The 22,858-nt window shown below is 31.5% G+C and overlaps 1 protein-coding gene across 3 annotated transcripts in view; it reads right to left on the bottom strand.

Moving 5' to 3' along the window:
• Positions 1-22,858, bottom strand: part of Cen (cerebellar degeneration-related protein 2-like) — a 105,278-nt gene that overhangs the window by 15,530 nt on the left and 66,890 nt on the right. The window contains exon 1 of one of the 3 annotated variants that reach the window (XM_088256970.1): positions 14,135-14,880. The exons of the other annotated variants lie outside the window; for them this stretch is intronic. Within the exon in view, the coding sequence (XP_088113096.1) occupies positions 14,135-14,243 (109 nt within the window). The 5' untranslated portion in view covers positions 14,244-14,880. Of the gene's footprint in view, positions 1-14,134; positions 14,881-22,858 lie in introns of those variants that run through there. 3 annotated transcript variants of the gene reach the window in all.

The following is a 22,858-nucleotide window of genomic DNA, read 5'->3' on the forward strand; positions in this document are numbered from 1 at the left end:
TTAACGCTCAATTGTATGTCAGGTGAAATGAGAATTTGATAACCGCAACCAATAACGCATTCAGCGATGTTACCGGCACAAAATGCGTTATTTCTCTCAAGTAGCGCAAACAATGACTAAAAACGACATTTTCGTCATTTTAAAAGCGTGTCACAAGCCACTGTAAATGATACTAAATTAATCACGTGAGTAGGTACGTAGAGGAACTCGTAACTATGCGTATCATGATGTATGACGGAATAGAGAATAATTAACATTCTCAGGGTATACAGTATTTACGTAACTTGTAACATTTACAAAATCCTAGATAATACTAACGAGAAATGCAAAATAGGAACACATGTGTTATTTTAAAAATTAATTGAAAAATGAATTTATTCACAGTGTAGAAATCGATAAACAATTATAATCGATTATTATTGTATTATTATTGTAGTTTACTTTGATTTAGTGATGTGCAATTCTCACAATTATTTTATCAGTTGGCAGCACAATAAGTGATGATTCGCAATGCACAAAGTAAAAATTATTAGATCTGGTCCAATAGGTTTTTATAAAGAAAATATCATTTTCACTGCCTGAATATCTAAAATAAAATATAAAAATCATCGATAAAATTAAGAAAGGTGTGTTGAGATGGTTTGGACATGTGGAACGTATGGAGTGAGGAAAGAACGGTTAAACAAATTTATGAGGCAAATGTAGTTGGAAAAAGAAGCAGAGGAAGACCGAGGAAAACTTGGCACAATCAGGTATGTCTAATACTTGAAAGCGGCCGGGTCAGGAGTCGTAATAATCGTCGGGTACATACCCGATACATATGAGGAGATGCATGAATGTAGAAGAGGCGAAGAATGTTTGCAAAGATAGAGTGGTGTGGCATTCGATTCTCTCGGGGCCTACCTCTGCGGGGAAGCGCCGTGATGGTTAGTTAGTTAGTTTGAATATAAAAAAAGTACAGAAAAATTGATCTTTATTTCAAGAACGATATGTGTTTTTTGTTTTTTTAATTTTTAAATGAGGCAAGTAAGCATATTTATAAAAATATGACATTTCAATACCTTATGCAGACATCTCATTTTATGATGTATTACTTTGTAAAAAATAATTTAAACAAAAAAATCTTAGCATACAAAGTACCTTTCCCTTAAAATCACTTTATATCTTGTTGTAACTTAATTTTAATGCTGACCGGTTTCAATGAAAATAGCTCCTCTTTCGATATTAACTAATTAATCAGGTATTTTTTATTTATAGTTTACTTAGTATATAATAACCACTATTTGTTAAAATCTATTGTGACACGTGCTTCAATGCATTCCGCATCATAGATTTTAAGCAATAGTAGTATTTACTAAATAAAACTTGAATTAAAATTGCATAGATTTTACCACAAATTGACTGCCGAATCAATCAGGAAGAAGCTTATAATAAAGTTATGATAATTCTACTAGAATTTTATAAATTATTTTTAAAAACATAAAACGGAAAATCACAAATATTGGACTCCAGTTACATTTTTGTTTACAACTTTCACTATATGAATTACCATTTTAACAATGACAAAATAACGCACTTATTGTAAATTACGAGCTAATTTTTTTTAAAACAATAGAAAAATAATGATTTTTACCTTAAAAAATGAAATGCAAGAAGAAAAAAACATTTCCTTATTTTATGCAGGAGATAAATTCATCGCTCTGCTGTGAAATTGTAGCGACTGGACATCGAAATACATGAATCAATTATTAAAACCTATGCTATATTTGGAGCACTCTATGGTAGCGAGAAACATTAATAATGACAAAGTGGGGTGTAGAAATCTTAAAAGCGTGGTGCTGAAGAGCGATGGGAAGAATCAGCTGGACAGAAAAGTGACAAAATAATGAGGTTTTCTCAAAAGTGGATGAAAGAAGAACACTATTGGGCCAGTCGAAAACAAAAGAGGAAAGACGATAAGACAATATCCTGCGACAAGTCAACCTTTTCTTCGATTTACTCGAGTATATGTAATAATGGCGAACGTTAGAAATAAAAGCATTTTACTGTGGAAGAAAGAGTATGTTTTGTTTATTTGTTAGTTAGTTTTTGAGTTGCCATTCATTGAGAATAAAGACACGTTTGTTTTCATTTCTTTTTGAACTTTCATGTATTTGTACCGGAAACAACGATTAGAAAATAGTTTTTTGTTTAACACATAGTGCTTATTATTCTTGGATCTTTACTCGATTTTTAACGTATTTATGAGTTGATGTATTCACAGATTAAAATGTAAAATACATTAGGCGGCTTATGGAAAGATCAATCAGACATTATACAGCTCGTATTGTACCATTAAAAGGCAGTTACTTTCATTTTATTAAATTCGTATTTGTTTCGGAAGTTATCACTTCTGATAAAATTAAATTAATTTTCCAATCAATCATAGCTGAAGTTGTTACAACTTTCTAAGTAGTCACCAATAAAATATATAATCGCACATGATGGGTAATCTAATCGAAAAGTAATCATAAACACTCTCATTAAAAGAGTGTAGTGATATCCTCCATATGAGTAACTTTAAGCATAACTATACAAAAAGGAAGAAATGTTGAGAAAATAAGAACGTAGCATTGTGTTTTAATATAATATTAAACAAAGTAACACAAACAGAAAAATAAATAAAAAATGATCTTCCTGAATTCAAAGAGTGTCATTTTTATCTACACCATTAAAACATAAAACAATAAAATACTTTTAGTCGGTTAATTTATAAAAATAGTTTAAACTTTCTGATCTAAATTTGATGTAAATATACGCTTTAAAAAAAACCTACATAAATTCTTACACTCACAAATAGTCAGAATATAAGTACATATATACAGATATAATAATAAACCATATCCGCTCCCTAGGTGGAGCAAATGGAGTCCACAAACTGTCTTCAGGCTTTTCTGTCGGCTGCCAGCTCCCTTGCATCCTCCCAAGTCAGATCCGCGTCCCGAAGTTCTGACGAGAACTGCCGACGAATTGTCAGCAGTGGTCGTCCTGGGCGGCGCGAACCTGATGCCTTGTAAAAGAGGCAAGCTTGATTAAGGCTCTCAGGAGGCATGCGGAGTACATGGCCAAGCCAACTGAATCGCCTTTTCTTAACGACAGTTATGACCAAGATTTGCTGCGTCCTACAACTTATCTATTCATTCCTCAAAGTCAAACCACCGCATGCCTAAAATTCTCCGCAAACACCTATTCTCAAAGCTTAGTACACGACTGCTCTGGGCCCTTGTAAGGTGCCATGTTTTACAGCCATATAAGAGAACAGGAGCAATGCAGGCATTGTAAAGGCGGCATTTGGTCTTCACCGAGTATAAATCCGATCTCCAGACAGCCTTCATATACAGATATACTAATCACTAATTACAAATAAAGTATTATAAGCCATAAATGTGTTATCTTTTCCAACCCCTATACTATACTATCACTCGTGTGCGCGTGATATTGAATTGTTTACCAACCCAAACCCTCACCAGCTATATTTAGCTATCGTATTAAAAAACGGCATTTCCACGTTGCATTAGCGAGAGGGTAAAAAGACCCTGTAGTTCATCGATTTTATTGTACATGAAAACATATACGACATTTATACTTTCATCACATAAATTCAAGGCGTGCTACTACAATATTTAAGTAGCCTTATTCCTCCTCCAATCAATAAAATATTTATATTATTCTACTTTCCTTACTACACATAAGCACACAGTTTATATTTTAAATGCACTAAAATATACAACTTACATATTGCTCACTCCTTTCAAGAACGTCATAAATCAAAAAACTTGATTTTTCAGGAGAACGTTTTTAATGTTTAAAAATATAATACAATGTTTTAAAAATAAGTATCAAGTCACTTATTGAACTTTTTACTATGCAACAGATCTTTTTAGGTAAAACCAGAAGGTTTTTTCTCCATTTGAAAAATATTAAGTATATTTAAAAAAAATAATCAAACAATACCTTTTCTTCAAAATGCAAAAACAACAATTTCTGCCCTGTAGCGGGTAAATATTAAGTTATAAATATGCCGCTTTTGCTGGGATATAGTACATTTTCTGGGCATTCCGAAAGTGTGCACAACTTAAAATTGTTGATTTTTGATTTATGACGTTCTTGAAAGGAGTGAGCGATATGTATAACTACCGTATAGACCGAAATAAAATATGTATACAGAAACATTTCCAAATTAATTCGTTTCCATTACAAATACATACTGTCGTGGACATACATACATAATTTACTATTCCAGTAAAATTGAACTTTCGCTATTGAAGCACAAGGCTTCGAAAAACAAAGCATTAATTAAAACATTGAATTATTTAACATTTTGCAAACAGATTAACTTTTTATCCTTGGAAATAATTTCTTTTTAAATCACAAAAATACACTTTTCAGTGAGCATTATTTGAACTTCATATTTGTGGCATAGTTTTACTAAAGATAAATATTTTTCTATACAATTCGTGCCTTCTTTACAAGGTAATTATGAAAAGTCATAAGTAGATACTCAAATCAAATTGTAGTTGATCAAAGCAGGTACCGGAATTGAGTTGCATCCTGTACAAATATTTACTAAAAAGCAGATGCTAAGTGGACTAAAAAATATGATATTGTCGTAAAATTTGGGTTCGTTTGATTTTATTCCCTTGGTAAATATTCTCAACAATTTATTGGAGCGAGAAACCAATTATGGCCTTCAAGTTCATTCTAATTAACTCTTACTGAACTGAGACCAGCAGCGTTTGATAACTTGATTGCTGATCCGATGACTAAGCCAGAGGACGTTTCCATCTAGTCACCGTGAGAACATTAATTTTGTCAAGTGTTGGTACAGTGACTGATCTTCGTATTGGAAATTCAAGTAGGTACCGAGTACCTACTGACTGGGGTGCCTGAAAAGAACTTGGTCTTAGCTATAATTGGTCGGCACAAGTAGCAACTTTCGCTTAGCTGAATGCATATCGTAGTTTTATTATAAATAGCTAACCAAATAGTCATTAAGAACATTTCTTTTTCAGTAACCGCAAAATCGAAATCAATGTATATGTTCCGTAAACGCTCACTGCACTAAAAAATAGAATAACCGAAAATTCTACGTTTCTTAAATACTTAGGCATCTTTTCTTTAATACAAAGGAAAAATGGGAGTCAGAGCATACCAGGCCTTCGACCTGGCATTTCCTGGCATTTTTTGGAATTAAGTGACTGAAATCTATCCACGGCTTATGCAACACCGCTTATAATATTCCTACTTAGGTCCCAACATTATAAGCCATTTATTTTTTATGGCTATTATTAGCCCTTTCTTACTTGTGAGTGGGTTTACTCTTTCGTTTAATGTTACTACGCTTTTATGTAATTCTTGAGCGAAAATTTTTAGGGAAAAGCATTCACAATATTAGCTGGTCATAAGCCAATAATTTTATCTTCTCTTCGTGTAAAAATAATAGGTATTTCAGCTATATCGTTGGGACACTTATAATATATATGTTTGACACTTTTATAAATCATAAATATGTAACATAAAAACATATATTTGGTGCATTTTTATACTACTACCACGTGTAACAGAATGACTCTTCAAATGTAACATCAATGCAACTCACATAAGTATAAGAAACACGTTACATCAAGCAATTTGGCGTCAGGTGAGTTGAAGAGCCAACCTTAAATTTTTCGATCCGCCTTTCAAAGCCACCTGAAGTGTGTTCAGGTGTCAGCAAATTCGCTTCGTCATCGTCTTGAGGAGGACACCACTCTTTGCATACCGAACTGGCGTTAAATTTCATAGATTTGTTTGTTTAAATTATAAGTAAACGGCTACGGTCTGATTGACGGGGCTGGATTTATTATGTTGCATCGTTTTGTGCTAATCCGGCGCAAATGGGTCAGTTGTAATAGTGACCCGCGACTGCGACTGCCCATTGTGACTTTATTTCACACTGCTTGAATCGATTTTGTACGAAACGATTTAGAAAAGGTACACTATAATTAAGCTGTCTAGACTTCAAACTGTACATGATAAATGTTGTTAATAATTTAGGGATTTTCTACCTCGTGGTAATAGTTTAAAAATTAACGATATACGTATTCGCGATACAGTAAAACCCCGATATAACGGGGGGAGGGGGTGTCCGTTAAGTATGTTTAAAATAAATCGATTTTATTTTTAAAATAGAACACAGTATTTAGATATAAATAAATATTTATTTTCTTGGGACACTCGACGTGACGTTGCTGTTTTTGATATTGATGCGATTGCTTTCGGTAATCCTGCTTTGAAAAAGGAATCAATTTTTTTTGCACTTTTAAAATTTTGAGAGATAATTTTTTATTATCTTATATACCTATAAAATACCTATTACCTATGAAAATTGTTTACATGCGGCGGCACTTGAATTTAAGCATGTGTAAAATATTAACAGGACGTTTTGATTTTTTTTACATTTGACTGGATTTTTTGTCCACTATATCTGAAGTTCGTTAAATAGAGGGCCGTTATATCGAGGTTGTACTGTAATGACTATTTTAAATATGTTTGAATAAAGTTAAAAGTAATTTATGTGATGTCTGCCAATCTTTCATGAATAATAAATATTTAAGAGCGACATTATTGTGAATTAAAAAGTATGATTAAATTATTTTGTGTAATAATAGCGTCTATATGTTTTACTTCCCGAGAGAATAAATTTATGTACATATTATTAACTGTGTACTATAATAATACCATAATATGTATTTTTTATAGAACATAAATATAAATCATGTATAAAACTTGAAGGAAACGTGGAAAAAACAATTAATTTTTATTTTTGAAATATCTTTTATGCGTTTATTTATTTAATATGTAATTATTGAACGATCAAATCGCCTTAATTTTAATTTTTGAGCAATTAAAAATATATATAGACTATGGAATTAGGCTGTCAAAGTAAAAGCAAATTGATTTAGTCCGTTTTAGCTGTAATCAGAATTTATTTCAGTTATGCATATTTTACTACCATAAAAAAATATGCATACAATTGTTAATAAGAATAAAAAGTATTTTTCGATGCCAGAATGTATGAAGAATGAAAGTAAGCTGAGCGAATTTAAATAGTGTTACAATTTACGTTGAAGTAATGTATTACTCTATAATAGGATCTAAGTGTTAATGCTGATAAAAAAAGTGTTGAGGAACAAAGTTACAATTTTGAATATAAAATGAAAAGAAATGTTTAAATACAACATTTTGAGTGTGTCCAAATAATAATATTTGGACACACTCAAAATGGCGTAAATAAATTATCTGGTCAAATTATAAGCTTAAATAATAAAAATGAAAATGGTATTTTCTGGCGTTCCTCATGTGTGTGATTATAATCCAGGATTCGGATCTCACATATTAATATAAGAGTTTCTGCTTAGTAAAAAGCTTCATTACATCTCACCAATAGATGTCTCTAGTGAAGTTCTAGTGATTCAAGAACAAGGTTTCTAAATTGGTTCATATATAAAGAACTTCCAAGAATTTGAGTAGTGTGGTTGTCAATAATGGGTAAAATTGGTGAATGTTACACGTGTGTAAAGTGATCACTTAAACCAGCCGATGACGGTCGTCAGCCCGTTAAATGCCCAGGGTTCCATATTCTTCTTCATCTTTGATGAGATGTCAAAAAATAATATGAAAAGTTTCAATGCAAATATTCTTTTTATTAAATAACTTTTGAAATATCAAAGAATATTTATATTATAAATATATTATATTTGACACTACATTAAAACACTATATAGTATGTTATGTTATTTTCTTCAGACAGACACATTATTATATGTAATTCTCGTTTGAAGGTATGATTATTAAATCTTATTTAAACTGATTTTATTTATTCAATCATAAACTTAATTACAAAAAAAAAATATAGAGATATGCCCTCACTAAGTTTTCCCGTGTTGAGGGTGTGTGTGTGTGTGTGTCGCATTTAAAAAATGTTATAATAATATAAATATTCTTTTCATAGTCAAATACATCAACTATATTATATTTTAAGCTACTAGAACTTGAATTCGAAATACAGTTCAATATAAAAGTGGACCTAAATTGCAGGCGAATCATTAAATTAAAGTCGTTTCATTTCTTGTTTATATGAGCATTTGTTAGCTTCATGTCGTGTTTTTTTTATTATATTTTAATCAAATTTCTTTCTTCCATCAAAACGTACGCTTTTACTTTTAAAAAAACTTGCAATTTATGATTTGCCACAGTTCTAAATCGCGTTCATGATCATATTCTCGAAAAAAGACCCCTTAGCCGAATTTCAGCGTGAGGAGTAATATAAAGAAAGCCGATTTCAAATTAGAAATTGAGAAGTGAAAAATGCAACAGCAATATGCACATTTCCCAATCGGGCCATTGGTCACGTAAACGCATTAACTACGTAATAAAAATGATAATTACATATCGGGTATAAATAAATTAAATGCATTCATTCTTGCGAAACGACTAGCTATAATATTATAATAAGAAAATCTAGCGTAGAAGACATTCTCCCAAATAACTCCGAGACGTAAATAGTTACCTTCTATGTAAATTTAACACTCTTATCGCGCTAACAAAGCTAACACAAGCGATAACTTTTACATGCATAAAATCTTACTCTTTAATTATTAATAAAATATTTTTCTTTCCACTGATTCAAATGATTTTAAAATACATTTACATACATATTGTATCATACATTAAATGGAGAAAAGTACATCACCTTAACGATGCAGAAACTAATATATCGCGCCCTAAAAAATGAAACCGCAAAGCCTCTTGAGGCTTGTCTGGAAAAAGGAGTAGTAAGGATGGCGAAAATTATTATGAAAAAATACGTCACAAATTCAAAGTGCAATGTTGTGCAATCGACGAACAACTTTATGAGATTATTTTAAACAAATAAACATTTCCTTTATCATTAATATTTATTTGTAAAAAGTTTTAAAAGTTTTTATTTAAATGTACATATGTAGGTGTATCGACATGTTAATATTTTAAATATAATTATCTTTTTCTTCAAATTCTCATTCGCACCCGATGGTGCACAAGGCACTGCAACATATAAACGCAGTGTTATCTTGATCGTTAACATATGAAGAAAGGTGATCGGCCTTCCGCTTCAGGTACTAGTCCAGGGTAGTATCGAATAAATACATATTGATGTGAAAAAATCACTTATATTTATTTGTACTGGGAATCGAACCCGGGACCTAGAGTACGGTAGCCATTACACTACGGAGGCGGTTTTTAAATGTATTAATTCGAGATCATTTTATATTACACCATTCTTACAATATAAATAGTACAAGCTTAGTTAAACGAATATAACCTTGAAACATTTATATTGTTTTATTGAACCAGCTATTCTTTTTATACATGCGAATACATTGAACTATCAAAATTACCTTGGAAAAATGAGCTTACTATAAAAACTTTCTTGAAATTAAAATCAGAAAGAGAAAAAAGAAGTTGGACTCGTTACATCTCGTAACTCGACAATGAAGTAGATATTTATAAAGTAATCTCAGCATTTCTGAGAGGGTCTTAAAAAACAATAAAATGGAGTATTTTGATTGTTTACTTTTTACTTTAGTATGCTGACATAGCAAACACTAATTGTTACTTAGTATTTTTCCGTTGGTTATGTTGCTTTTTTTCAACAAAATTTCGTGGGAATTATAAAGGCATGTATAATTCAATGGCATATTCAATGTTTTAATGTTTATTCATAACTTTTTTTAAAGAATTACTTTGTTTACTAAGAAGGAGTCTTAATTTTTAAAGCGGTCTTATAGAAGTATCAAGAAATATTAATTTCCAATTGGTTAGAGTGTTTGTAATGTTTTTTTTTTACATTTATCTTCTCTTTTCTACCTCTCCTACCTGTAGACAAGAGGCTTTGCGGGTTATTCCTTTAAAAAAATATGTTCATTTGCATACTAATATTTTTTATATTTTTTTACCTCTATACCTTTCAATAACCCCTTTCGTTTCAAACCCGTATATTTATTTCGAAGAAAAACTTATTTTTTTAACACAAAAACTGTGTTTTAAGCAAAAAAAAATACGTTACGTGTCACCAGGGTTTAAAGAAATTTAAATTCGGGCTATCGAAAAAGACAATAGACGAGTCTGTTTACGCACATTTGGTATGAAACGAAAATTCGGTCATCGATCGCTATGAGCTGTATGACTTTTTTTGCAACGTGTTATTTCGAAACCGTGTAAAAAGGGAGTTCGGTGTGGTTTCCAAGGTAATATTTTTTGCATATTCATCGCGAATTGTATTATTTATTAAATAATAAGCACGTATCTTCAATAAATTTCGAGTAATATATCTCAACCGCTTCTTTTTATCATAAAACTTTCTTCTATATTCGGAAACCGCGGTCGAGCTGAAAAGTTCGCAATTTTTTATTGGCCCACGATTTTGTTGAATGGTTTCACGCAAATCTGAGGCTGCGGTATAATCGCAATAAACCAACGCGGCATTCTTTACAATTCGCAGAACTCGCGTTCGTGTTCATTCTGCTGTGGAGATGGAGTCGAATATTTCTATTTTATTTGACACGAGGCACACGTGAACCTAGATCGGAATCCGAATTGATGTAATATTTCCCGGTTTGAATAGTATTATGATATCTTATATAAACTCGCGTGCGGTGCGGCGGCCAAAACTTTAAGTGTTTTAATTCCGAAACCAATAGATCAGAAATTGAATTCAAATGTATGAAGCCGCAACTTCAGATTATTTCCTCATTTTACAACGTTAATCACATTAACAAACGACAGTTACCGGTTTTAGGTACATATATTGTTAGGTTTCACATATACCTACAGATTACAGTACGTATTTGTATTTAATTCAATTATTTGATAAAATGTGGTAAAAGGCTTGTGTATGCATGACACTAAACAGCAGTAAAAGCTGTTTATTATAATATTTATTAGTTGCCTAAGAAAATTCTCCTAGCCTATTATGTACAAGGATTTATGGCATATCTAGTTTATATGTCTTAAAATTATAGTGAATGTTTAAAATTAATAATAAATTAATAAAGTTGATCCCTAAAAACAATACAATACAATAGACACAATGGATTCAATATCTTATATCAATCAATATTTGTCACATACATAGTCCATTTATTTGTCTTACTAGTATTGTCATATTTTCTAAATAAGACACAATTTATCATAGTATCTAATAGCTGTTTTGGAGACCCAAGAGCTCAACAGACAAGTATTTTGGATTCTGCATTTTTCACAAAATTACTGAGCTTTAATGACTGCCAGGCAGTAAACTTCATTCGTTACTATCCATAACTAGCAGACCAAAAATATTAATTTTATTACATAATTGTACAAGTCTCAAATTACACCTCGGTTAATGGAGCACAAACAGTGAAACAATTATAACATGTGGTCTTTGTTACACGTATACAATATTTTAGAAATACTTTTTATCCGATAGTTAAAAAAATATTGATAACATTTTATTTAAGCTATATTGGAAGGAAAATTATGAGGATGAAAATTTTATTTTAAGATAATATTTTTATGGAGGAATGCTGGCGTTATTGGAACGTATCGAATAAATTTATATTAAAATTTTTATAATAGTATCAATAAAATACATAAATTAGTAGATTTTGTAATAGTGCTGATTTTTATCTAACGATTTTGTGGTTTTGTCGAAGAAATTGTGTGAATAAAAAAAACTATTTTTATTGTTATTATTTAATATTTAACAAATTTAGAAAAATTCTTAAAAAACTAATAATGATAATAATAATAATTTTGGATAATTTACAAAGCACCATTTTTGTGAAATACTACCTCAAGGGCGCTTCACTGTGATTGAATTAGGGAAAAAGAGGTAGTGAAAACAAATGCGTTTTTAGTTTTTCTATCTCACTCTCACTATTTTTAACTGCTGGTGGAAAAGCATTCCACGCCGTCAGTGCTGTAAAAGCAAAGGCACGCTCGCCAAATTAACTAATGCGTATATTATAATTTTGGTCCAGTATTACTATTAATTTTTTTAAAGGAATAACCCGCAAAGCGTCTATTTTAGATGCTTGTCTGCAGGTAGGATAGTAAGGATCGGGAAGGTAAATCGCTCACTCCTTTCAAGAACGTCATAAATTAAAAAACTTGATTTTTCAGGAGAACGTTTATAAAGATTTAAAATATAACATATGTATTAAAAATACATATCAAGCCCCTTATTGAACTTTTTACTGTGCAGCACAACTTTTTAGGTAAACCCTGAAGGTTTTTTCTCCATTTGAAAAATATTTAGTATATTAAAAATTAAAAAAAAACAACACCTTTTTATTCAAAATGCAAAAACAACATTTTCTGCCCTGTAGCGGGTAAATATTAAGTTAAAAATATGCCTCTTTTGGTGGGATATAGCACATTTTCTGGGCATTCCGAAAACACGCACAACTGAAAATTGATGATTTTTGATTTATGACGTTCTTGAAAGGAGTGAGCGAAATGTGAAAAATACATCACAAACACCCAGAACAATTGAAAATAAATCTTTCTTGTATTCATTTTGCAATTGGCGGGAATCGAACCCGCTACGCCAGTTTCGCAGTCGAGCGCCTACCAACTACGCCACGGCGCCTGTCAAGTAAGACCAGTAAGTTAAAAGTAAGACCAGTAAGGCCCCCCACGTCAGCAGGTATAACATGAGTACATAATTTTTAAACATTTTTTTAAATAATTTAATTTTTAATTATATTACAAACACGTAAGCTGTACCCGGACACGGCACTATTTCTCAGTCAGGTTAAAAAGAAAAGAAAAGAAAAAAATTGAAAGCACACATTTCTAATATGTTCAATTAATTAAATTATTCACTTGATTTTACATCTGGAAATTACACGAACTAATTTAAATGTTTTAAATAACTCATGACTTAAGTTTAGTATTTTTATTTATTTTTAAAGTCGTTAAATTAAGTTACTCGGCAAAGAGATTTACCAGTCGCCATGATGAATCTAATATGCAATTATAAAATTCGCCGAGTAAACATTATAAACTGATAATAACCCAACATCGTTAAGTCAGATTTGTTTAATAACTGTTATTACAACAGAGGAACATATTCGTTTTATAAGCATAATTGTATATTTTATTAATATCTAACATTGAGTGTAAAGAAATATTTTCAATGCTACCAGACTCATGTTATATTTATATTGATCTAATTACCAATTGTAATAAAATATGTATTAATTTAATTACTAAAAAAACGTATGCAGTATAAAAATACTATCACAGATATATTTGATATTATGATGTCGGTAACGACGAAACCCAATCACTGGTCAAGTAAAATAAAATTAGAAAAACCTTTTTAGTTGTATTTTCATATAGGTAATAATACATATTTGTATATCCAATTGAAGCTTTTCCCATATTTAATTAATTGCGAATAGAGAATTCGAGATAACGGATTATATAATATTATAATATTGATCATGCAAAAAACTTTATCAGAGCTTAAGTTACAAAAGCGTCAACTAGGGAGATAAGTCAAATATCGGTAAATTAAAATGCACATATTATTTCATTTCGGTAGCATGGACTTCGGGCATTGAATTGATCGAAAATCGGTTTAAAGATACATAATTCGAAATGTAACTCCAGAAACATCTAATATTAATATTTTGTACACTTATTTACGCAGATATTGTAATTCCAGCCCTGAATTGTAAGCTGTAGATACTGAATAATAATTTTCAGGTATTAATTAACTACATACTACCTTAATATATACATAAATATTAAGCAATCGACATATGATGATAACCAGGATATGTTTGGGATTACGATGCAATAATTTTCAGATTCAAGGTCTCTTCCGTTCGAGTTGAAATGGATTAAAATTTCCATAAATAATTCTACATTATTTTAGAGAGGAATGTACAAAATGATCATGTATAAATACATCCACAGAATGTTTTAAATTCCCTTCTAAAAAACTATTCGCCAGTCGGAAAGGCTACTCGAACTCCATTCACTTCCACTTATGAGACTTATCCGTAATAAATTTGATTTTTACCTTCGGGTCCCCTGAGACATTCCAGCTCCATACTGTAATCCCATAAGTCCAGGGAATTGAGACCGTTTAGGTCCCAGGAGTCCAGAGATTCTGGTTCTTGATCACTCATTTTCACTGGATTTTTTTTAAGCGATTTACAAAAATTTTATTTTCAAAACGATACCATTTCTTTTGCTATGATATCCCGAGTGGCACAAGTTGACACCATTAGAAAAAATATACAAGAGAGGAACCGAACCGATTCCGGTATTTATTCCGATAGAATTATTGATCCAACAGTTTAATATGACCGGACGAGATAAGGAACTGCCTAGTACGAGTGCTAGGATAATTACAACATAATAGATGCTAATCTTAAAAATAAAAGGAACTTTAAACTGCATTCGTACAAGCTGTTCCCACAGTTACAACACTCCGGTATTATGATAACTCCGCTTTTGTGGTAAGTTAATTAAGTGAATTTTGCAAACTGCATTCTTCATTGTTATTTGGCTCAAATAAACGACTATTAGGTAGCGTAAAAATAAGTAATCGGTAAATATTCAGCGTCCATTCTGACTGTTCGACAGCGCGTGCACTTAGCCGATACAACCGATCACAATCGCGGCGTTTGATGCAATGTCGATCGGACCCGGCGCCGATGAAAAGTGGGCAAAGTTCTTCGAAGTTTGAGCGAGTTTCGGAAAAGCGGAGTCGCTACATCACGCGAATACGCGGGCAGCGGCCGCTGCAGCTCACCAGGAACTGGCGGACAGAGCAATATGGCGGTCGGTGTGGAAACTGAAGATAATGAGCATAGGCGGGGAGCGCTATAACGACCCAAACAGACGTTGCTGCACGCCATTGCACAGCTAGAACGCGACAGCTTTATAGAAAGGCATTTTCATTAAACTCCACTTTCATCCTTGAAATCCCTCCTATATCGGGACCTTTTGTGCACTTTTCCTATTTTCTTGTTCAAATAACAGGTGCTCAATTAAGCGTATGGATTGTGTTATCAATCGCAGTAAGTAAATACTAATGACGACTTTCTACGCATTCACCAGTTTTCATGACTCGTTTGTGACCATTCGTCCCTATTGTGTCCACTTAATCGATTCAATGCTCTTTATGACGAGATGACACTTTTTATCGCACTTTTACCACTCGAGTTTGATTAATATGAACCCGCGTCATTTCAATAACGAAAAAGTGCTATGAGTTATGATGTTGAAAGTCACGGCCATTACTTGCAAAAAGCATTTTTCACCTGCAAAAACTCTAGCCTAACACAACATAACATTTCGATTGGTGTATCAATGTCTCATTAGACTTCCGAAAAAAATACTAGTTAAAATTAAATAATAGTCACAACTAGTTAAGGTGAGTTCAGTACCTACATATAACATATTTACAATGTCAAGAAATGAATGAAATATGTTGAATGATAGTATTAGCGATAGTAAAATTAATAACGTCAGTAATGACTAGTTTTGGAGTAACACGCTTCCCATAAAACAAATTAATGTACATATAAATATAAACCAGTTGTAAACATCGTAAAAGTCGTGAACATTTGAGATATTGGGCCACAATTTCATGACGCTATCACGAATAGACAGTATTTTTAAGGTATTTCTACATTCATTCCCAATAAATATAAAATAATGTTTGTTTTTTCAATAACAGTTTATGAAATCCAATAATTTACTACAAAGCTTATTTCAACTTCCTAAGGAAAAATAATAATACAACATTGCTTATTAATTGATTCATTCAACCCGCACCCCAATGGTGCATAGAGCACAGCATCATATAAACGCAGTTATCTTGATCGTTAACACATGAAGGGAAGGTGATTAGCCCTCTGCTTCAGTTACCAGTCCAGGGTAATATTGTATAAATATTAGAGTGCAAAATCACTTACAGAACCCGGGACCTCCAGAACGGATGTCGAACGTGATGACCATTACACTACGGAGGCGGACATAGCTTAACTACGCATAAATATATTATTCTGGTAATTATGAGTAATGTACTATAGGATTATGTTGAAGTGTATTGTAGGCAAATAAACATAAAACAAGATTTTTGCCATTGCTCGAAGGTATAGGTTACACGCATAGAGGAAACATAATACTACTATTATCTGTTGGAGTTACCTATTAAATAGAAAAACATCGATGTAAGCCAAATAAATAACATCACGAATGCAGGTTGAGGAGAATTACCATTGTAAAAAACATAATTGAAAAATAAAATTACCAGGCGGCCGCTGTTATATAATTTGGTATAATATATATCATCCATCAACAATACTACAAAGTTTTTACGTTCTTTTTTATGTCGTCAAAAACAATAAAAAAGAAATATCAGCTCTTATTCGCTCAACTGAGATTAGTCCATGGCGTAGTTAGGTCGACGCTCGGCTGCGAAACTGGCGTCTCCGGTTCGATTCCCACAAATTGGAAAATGAATCCAAGAAATACATATTTTTATTCAATTGGTTTGGGTGTACATACATGTGTTATTTTCATATCTACCTTCCTCATTCTTACAATCCTACCTGCAGCATGCTCTTAAAATAGAGGCTTCGAAGGTTTTAAATTTTTTAAAGAAATGATAAAAAACAAGAAATCATGGCACAGCGAATCGAAATATAAAAGTTCTACATATGTATAAATGATTCAAATGTTATTATGTTATAAATAAAAATGTAAATATATTAAATGAATAAAAAAAAATAAAAAAAATGTAATTAGAATATTTAATTGTTTTTTTTTTGTATATTTACGAAATAAATATTAATGAAATGGTACGAATACTTTTCATTTTACGTTAACGATTTTTTTTTCTTTTATTTGAACGAAAACATTAGTGGTATTTTTTTCTTGTTTTTAAAGTTTCTACACAAAGTAGGTTATATTTTCTAAGTAATTTGATTTATGCTTCTTAATTATAGATTTCATGTTATTAAACATCATTTTGTCTCAAATATAAAAATACATTTTTAATCCGCCTAATCGACTTGAGATTACAAGTAGGGTAGACTGGGTACGGTTGAAACAAAGGACGGTTGAAACAGAGCAAATATCTTGCAAACCGTATGCGGTAGGGTGAAGGGTCCAAGGGACGAACAAAGCGGACAACAAGTTCAAACACAAATATCAGTGTTGCATCGCTCGCCGCACTGTGCAGTTGCTTGTAGGAGGTCCTATTGTATTTTGATAACCAAAAGTAAATATTTTTGTTCTGAGAATTTTCCTTTTATTACGGTTTCTATTGAAACGATATTATTGAGTATGATTTCGTGTTTGAAATGAAGCTTGTAGAACACGATATAGTGATTAGTTTTAATGTGCCATTATTGTTAACATTACTATTTTCTGTTTTCCACCTAAAGGAGGGGTTGGGGACGGTTGAAACATTTTTTGTGGGTACGGTTGAAACAACATATTTTTTCAGTTTTCCTATTTTCTAGATGCCGAGAGTACGCGCAAGAAAGACTTCGAGAGGAGAGGTCGAGTTGTCGAGGTACACATACGCTGATGAAGAGGTTAAAGCAGGAGATTCACTGCGAAAAGCGTCGGAAAAGCATGGATTAAACCACTGTTCGCTCATTAGATATATACGAAAGCTAGATGCATCTGGCGAAGAAGAAAATGGGATATGAACCCCACAACAAAGTTTTTAATAAATAGCAGAAGCAGGAGTTTGCAAAATACTTGCTACTAAAAAAAACAGAGAAAGAAGAGATAAGAAAGGAGCATGAAATAAGGTTGAAACGGATGAAAACTAAGTAAGTGAAGAAAAGATTGGATAGAGGAAAAAGTAGAAGGATCGTTAAAGGAAAAAATAATCATAATACGCAACAGGAATCATCATCAAAAGAGGACGAGTGCTATTGTCTTGTTTGTCTGTCACTGTATTCAGAGAGTAGATTCGGTGAAAAGTGGATACAGTGCACCACTTGTAAACTGTGGGCTCAAGAAGACTGCACAAAAGGTGGTCTTAGCTATGTTTGCCACAATTGCGACTCGGAATGATCCCAAAGCTAGATTTCCGCTTGATTTATGACTAATCAAAATGACAGAAGTGTTTCCTTTAATTTATTCACAGATTATTTTCGTTCGATTTGTTTTTTTTTTAAATGCCATTGTTTTTAGTTGTTTTTGTTCATTAAATATCTGTAGACTGATTAATATTGTCATGCGGTGCCATAATTATTTATAACACAAAAATAAATAATGAATAAAACGTCTTACAATATTAAATATTGATTTATTTGCGTGTGTTTCAACTGACCCCAATCACTGTTTCAACTGCCCCTGGTATGGGGACGGTTGAAACAAATCGGATATATTTTTTTAATTTGATCTGCCACTAAAAATAACACACCGGGTACTGAAATAATACTTCCCATTAGTAGACAGAAACACGCTCTTGTATTTAATGCATCTTCATCATCGCTTGACTTGTAAAGAGCAATACTATGGACAATATAAGCAAAATTGTTTCAACCGTACCCAGTCTACCCTACATGTTTTAGTTGCGTGCAGTTTTTAATATAGCGACTGCAATACACCATGTAATATGATTGTGACCCCCATGTATGTAGTTTTGAACTTTGTAACAGAAAAAGTTTCTTGACATTATAAACGTATGTTTCCATTTTTTTTCAATGGTGGAATACTTTTAAACATTACATACGGTTAATCACATAAGTACCTAGCAGTTTTAAATATAAAAAATCACTTACATGGTATATAATTAGAACTTTAACTTGTTTTGGAATTATTTAAATAATTTTTAAAGTAGAAAAGTACCTAAAGGTGTTGTTTAAGGGGGAAAACATAATTTTTGTAATGTAGAAAGGAACCTAAAGGTATTGTTTAAAGGAAAAAAAAACATCCTTTTATTTTTTTAAAACAATCGAATCTCGTCTTCCTTGCGTTTTTTTTTTTAAGATGAGATTTTGTCATATTTTAAGAGTTGGAACAATGAAAATAAGTTTATAATGTAATGTAATGTTAGGAATTTTTCTTTTTGTTGTTATTTTGTATAATTAGTAAGATCACCATACCATATTATTAAAAATATTTTTAAAGAATGAATGATATCCATCGCATTTCAATGAATAAAGGCTTATTGCAATATTTCATTCGACATCATTGGTTAAGAAATATTTGTCATCACCCACTTTAGTCCCCACTCACTCCTATCAACCTATAAAATCCTGACCTATTTTGACAAACATCCTTAGTGCATCTTAGACCTTAGCCTTTGCTCTGAAATCCTTAGTGTATGTTGGACCTCGGGTCGACCAAAAACGAATGTGATTAAAAATTTGTGAAGTTGGTAGTGATGTGTAGTATTATATTTAAATATTAAAATCAAACACTGATTTTTAAGGGTATACTGTATATTGTGTAGTTTTTTCTTAATATTTAAATGTAAAGATAATCATTTATGATTTTTTTTAAATAAAATATACAACATAACTGACCCTAAAAATCAGTGTTTGATTTTGATATTTAAATAAAAATTATGAAGTTCTACAAATTAAACGCCAAATCAATGAAAACGTGTAGTATTATTTGCATGCTGGTGTTGTAATTGTCCTGACGAAGAGACGGATACGGAACCGGTAGACTTAAATCTCGGTTATATGCTAATATGACTAACATTTTGTAAATAATAAATAACTGTTCATTCTATCCTCTGAAGAGACTTCGCCGACTTAAAAGTGCCTCGGGAAAATAGTTCTTATAATAATCTATCATTTATCTGTCGAAGATTGTATAACCCTTTCAAGAAAAGATCGACAGTATAAATTTGTAACGACCCAGATATATCATTTATCCGGAAAAGCACTGCCTCACTCGAACACAATCATCAACCTAATTTCTGGTAAGTAGACTGCCGCCCCCTGCCCTGAGAACTAGGCAGGTACTCGTATACTACATGGTCAAAGAACTATGTTTAATGATCTAGTTATTAACGTCAAACCGGGTATACTATGTACATGGTCAAAGAACTAAGTTTAATGATCTAGTTGTTAACGTCAAACATCGTGAAGATAAAATTAACTGGTGGAAGCAATGCTGCAATAAGACTGACTGCATCAATATTCGGTATCCATTACAAAGCACCCACATAATATATCCTGTATAAATCATATCTTATACAGTTTATAAAATACAATACCAAAATAGGGCAGAATTAATAGGCAAGATCCATTCCTGGTTGAGATAATGACTCATACTAACGATCAATCATTTAAATAGATAACAAAGAGCTAAGTTAATATAAATTTGGCAAAATTAGCTACAAATTACTATTGTAAAAAGAAAATCATACGATGAAAGAAAAATTATGGATTTAGTAAATTTACGCTCTTAACGATGAAACCTAAATAAAATACGATATTATTAAACAAACAATAAAGAAACAGCTCCTACCACCTCTTCATCCTTCAATATCCTAAGGACACAACTCTAAAATTTAGACTGAGCATCACACATGGTGTTTGATAATATGCGGAAAGTATCGAAACACGAGTAACAATAAATTTTAAGAAAAAGTGGCATTTACCATGTGAAATTTAAATTAAAAACGAAACGCGATATTTCAAAAGAAAATTTATGGCAGCATTCTAATATGTTACGTTTTAATTTTTACTTTCGAATATAAAGTTAGTATCAAAAGATATTCAATAGATTCACATCCCTTACACATCTTAACCTCATCCGTTTTAAAACATATTTTTACTTAGTAAATTACTACCGCTCAAACCCGTGTAAAAAACTATATAAGAGTGAACCAATAAGTTTAGTTTAATTAAATTTCCAACGACAAAAAGTATGTATAAATTTAGAGAAGTAAATTATTTCTGGACTTTCTCTATGCTTTCGTTCGTTAAATAAAAATCACTTTGACAGTTGGTTTTGATTATTAGTGTAAAAAATACTGTTTATTTACCTGTTTCGATTTCTGATCAACATTAGTCAAAAGTATATTTTTACCCTCTCAAAATGTCTAAGAAACGCGATACTTATACGAAAATTTGATAAAATTGTCGGAACAATGACAGATCGAAAGGAATTAAAAATAAACCGTCAATCATTTTTATACTCGTAGAATATAACAATTATGTAGATACTTTGGAACACTTCAGTTTTAAGTACGTTATACATTTCTTTGTTCTAAGCGATAAAAATAAATCATGCCGCGTTTAGATACGCCGAAATTGATAATTTTTATTACAAGAGAATATATTGTATGAGATAATGTATACAAAGGTTGATTAAAATATTTTTTATCGACCGGTAGCTGGTTTTTATCATGTTCGATGGTGTAAAACTGTTATCTTTGAGTGTATCAAACCAAAGATCATCTCTCTTGTCTAACATCACGAACAGAATTTCGTAATAAACGAATACACGATGTATTCGTGATATTTTGATAATTCTGAACGTCATAATAAATTACAACGCAACTTTATAGAGAACGTAAATACGATAAATCCACCTTTATTATTGATACTGGCATTAAAATTTGATAATTTTTATTACAAGAGAATATATTGTATGAGATAATGTATACAAAGGTTGATTAAAATATTTTTTATCGACCGGTAGCTGGTTTTTATCATGTTCGATGGTGTAAAACCGTTATCTTTGAGTGTATCAAACTAAAGATCATCTCTCTTGTCTAACATCACGAACAGAATTTCGTAATAAACGAATACACGATGTATTCGTGATATTTTGATAATTCTGAACGTCATAATAAATTACAACGCAACTTTATAGAGAACGTAAATACGATAAATCCACCTTTATTATTGATACTGGCATTAAAATTTGATAATTTTTATTACAAGAGAATATATTGTATGAGATAATGTATACAAAGGTTGATTAAAATATTTTTTATCGACCGGTAGCTGGTTTTTATCATGTTCGATGGTGTAAAACCGTTATCTTTAAGTGTATCAAACTAAAGATCATCTCTCTTGTCTAACATCACGAACAGAATTTCGTAATAAACGAATACACGATGTATTCGTGATATTTTGATAATTCTGAACGTCATAATAAATTACAACGCAACTTTGTAGAGAACGTAAATACGATAAATCCACCTTTATTATTGATACTGGCATTAAAATTTCCGTTAAATACGCGAAATAGTTGTACAAGTACCGCCATTTTTCCTGAGAGTTTAAAATAACACACGAGTATGAATTATATTTCTATACTTGCTGTACTTCAACACGCCTTGCTGTGGCTCAGTCTGATAAAATAGAAAATGAAGAAAATATTTAAAATAAAAATAAAACACACTACTAGTATGGTACATTTCATAATGCTATGCAGTGAAAATATTAAAAATCTATGGAACGTTGAAAACGTTGAAAATGGTTAATGACAGCAACTATCAAGAAGCACACTATCCAATTTGAGCATTGTTTAGGTTGTGTGTTTTGTTCAATGTGTAGCTGTTGCAATCAACAGATGGCGCTGCCATTGCAGTATAAAGCTGTTTGAAAAAGATATTTATTAGCCCCACGTAAAAACGCGCGCGTATTAGGAGGCAACGTAGTGTCCAAATCTCAAAGCAATCGGTGAATTACTTTAGGATATTTAATATTATGAACAAACGAAGATTTGTAAATTTTAGATATTACATGAATAAATAATATAATACAGTAGACTATGAATCTGCGTTCAAGTCACTGTT

Source organism: Brachycentrus maculatus, unplaced genomic scaffold, assembly GCF_059751285.1.
Source record: "Brachycentrus maculatus isolate JH-2025_06_01 unplaced genomic scaffold, ASM5975128v1 h1tg000069l, whole genome shotgun sequence".
NCBI lineage: Eukaryota > Metazoa > Arthropoda > Insecta > Trichoptera > Brachycentridae > Brachycentrus > Brachycentrus maculatus.